Genomic DNA, 2,258 nt, shown 5'->3' on the forward strand with positions numbered 1-2,258 from the left:
ATGTGACAGAAGTAATAACATGAAACCAAATTGGGTAGTTGATTATCTATACAAAAAAATGTCACTCTCCCTATCCAAATCAGATCACTTGCCCAGGCACGTAGCATGTCAATCTCACCACCACAATAACAATAAACTACACTAAGAGCAATGAATCCCTTCCAATCTAATCTCTCCCTCTATATAAACTCAGACCACCTTACATTATCACATCATATCATCTACAATCTCAGTACTCCATGGCTTCAACTCACCAATGCTACTTGGTGGCCTTCTTTGTTCTAGGAATTTGGGCTTCTCAAGCCATGTCCCGCACGCTCCCTGAGGCGTCCATGTCCGAGAAGCATGAGCAATGGATGGCACATTACGGTCGCTCGTACAAAGACGCAACAGAGAAGGAGCAACGTTTCAAGATATTCAAGAGCAATGTCGAATTCATAGAATCTTTCAACAATGAAGGGGACAAATCCTACAAGCTAAGTGTTAACGAATTTGCAGACCAAAGTAATGAAGAGTTCAAAGCCTCTCGTAATGGATTTAAGACATCCTCAACTAGGGCAGTGGAAAGGACTTTCAGTTTCAAGTATGAGAATGTTAGTGCAGTGCCATCTAGCATGGACTGGAGAAAGAAAGGCGCTGTAACACCCATCAAAGACCAAGGACAATGCGGTGAGCTTTATTATATATAGTTAGCTACCTACTATTAAGTGTCATAGCTTCTATCTAGTGTTTTTTTTTTTTTGAAAGAAAAAGAAAGATAAAATTTATTAAATAAAAGATGATCACAAGTGCACTTCAGGGGGAGAGATGGCCCCATATACAAGTTAGCTCTAGAAGCTCCCAATTTGGCAAGGCAATCGGCCAAATCGTTGGTTCTTCTAGATACGAGAAAAATTGAGAAAGCATCATGCATACAATGATCTCTAGTCCCATCCAATAGATTGGATCTCCACGGACTGACTTTAATCCCTTTAACCCACAACACGATATTTCTATCTAGTACTTCTTAGCTACAAAAATGGTACCTCACTTTGTTATCTAGTGGTTTTTAACTTCTAATGAAATGTGGAAAATATATAGGAAGTTGTTGGGCATTCTCAGCGGTTGCAGCAATGGAAGGAATTACCCAACTCAGGATGGGTAAATTGATATCTCTATCCGAACAGGAAGTAGTCGACTGTGATACTGGCGGTGTGGATCAAGGATGTGAAGGTGGTCTCATGGACGATGCCTTCAAATTCATTCAACACAACAAAGGCCTTACAACTGAAACAAGTTATCCTTACAAGGGAGTTGATGGGACTTGCAACACCAAGAAGGCAGCTACCCACGCGGCAAAGATCAATGGCTATGAAGATGTGCCGGCCAATAGCGAGAAGGCTCTATTGAAGGCTGTGGCAAACCAACCCATTTCTGTTGCAATTGATGCTGGTGGATCTGCCTTTCAATTCTACTCAAGTGGTGTCTTCACTGGGGATTGTGGAACCCAACTCGACCATGGTGTTACCGCTGTGGGTTATGGAAAAAGTAGTGATGGGACCAAGTACTGGCTAGTAAAGAATTCGTGGGGCAGTGCGTGGGGTGAAAATGGATACATAAGGATGCAAAGGGATGTTGCCGCTAAGGAAGGCCTCTGTGGTATTGCCATGGAATCCTCTTATCCAACTGCGTAGTAGATGATACTTCTTTGTAGTAGATGATACTTCTTTCAGTTCCTTATATCCCTTCTACTTATGTCGTTTCCATGTGACAGCCTTGTTATATATTTTATGTAAAAATTGCCCAGCGGGAAGGCCTTAAAAGTAGTTTTCTCTTGTAATTCTAATAATATATGGTTGTTTATGTCTATCTAATGATGCAATCCAAAATTTAGCACCAAATTTTGAGGATGGTTCTTTTAGGAAGATTCACAAATGGAAGTTTCATAAGTGGAAAATACGAAAGTTTCCGTGAATAAGGAACTATTTTTGGAAGACAAGAAGTTGAGATTGTTTTTCTTTCTTGCGGTTTCGTTTTTTAGAGATAAAAGGGGCTTTCTTTCTTGTACAAAGAAAGGGGTTTGTACAAGAAAGAAAGCCCCTTTCTTTGTACAAGAAAGAAAGCCCGTTTTATCTCTAAAAACGGAGCACCTTTTATCTCTAAAAAAGGAAACCGCAAGAAAAAAAAACAATCTCAACTTCTTGTCTTCCTACACATGAGGAAATAACACCAAGACAAAAAATTCTCATGCTTTTTCCCTTCTCAACTTCTCTGCACAA

General features: G+C 40.2%; 1 protein-coding gene across 1 annotated transcript; it reads left to right on the forward strand.

Annotated features, from left to right (window-relative positions):
- Window positions 1–233: 233 nt before the first annotated feature.
- Window positions 234–1,840, forward strand: LOC143889285 (senescence-specific cysteine protease SAG39-like). Its single transcript, XM_077393463.1, has 2 exons — window positions 234–669; window positions 1,081–1,840. The coding sequence occupies exons 1-2, from the start codon at window positions 240–242 to the stop codon at window positions 1,671–1,673; spliced, it is 1,023 nt and encodes a 340-aa protein (XP_077249578.1). The 5' UTR covers window positions 234–239; the 3' UTR covers window positions 1,674–1,840.
- The last annotated feature ends 418 nt before the right edge of the window (window positions 1,841–2,258 follow it).

Source organism: Tasmannia lanceolata, unplaced genomic scaffold (assembly GCF_043159265.1).
Source record: "Tasmannia lanceolata isolate RefF3 unplaced genomic scaffold, GAP_Taslan_0.1 ptg000013l, whole genome shotgun sequence".
NCBI classification, from domain to species: Eukaryota; Viridiplantae; Streptophyta; class Magnoliopsida; order Canellales; family Winteraceae; genus Tasmannia; species Tasmannia lanceolata.

Excerpts from the sequence above, each read along its gene's own strand:
- LOC143889285 (XM_077393463.1), top strand. The coding sequence starts at position 240 with ATGGCTTCAACTCACCAATGCTACTTGGTGGCCTTCTTTGTTCTAGGA. Across the intron at positions 670-1,080 it reads CAAAGACCAAGGACAATGCG|GAAGTTGTTGGGCATTCTCA; the intron begins GTGAGCTTTATT and ends GAAAATATATAG.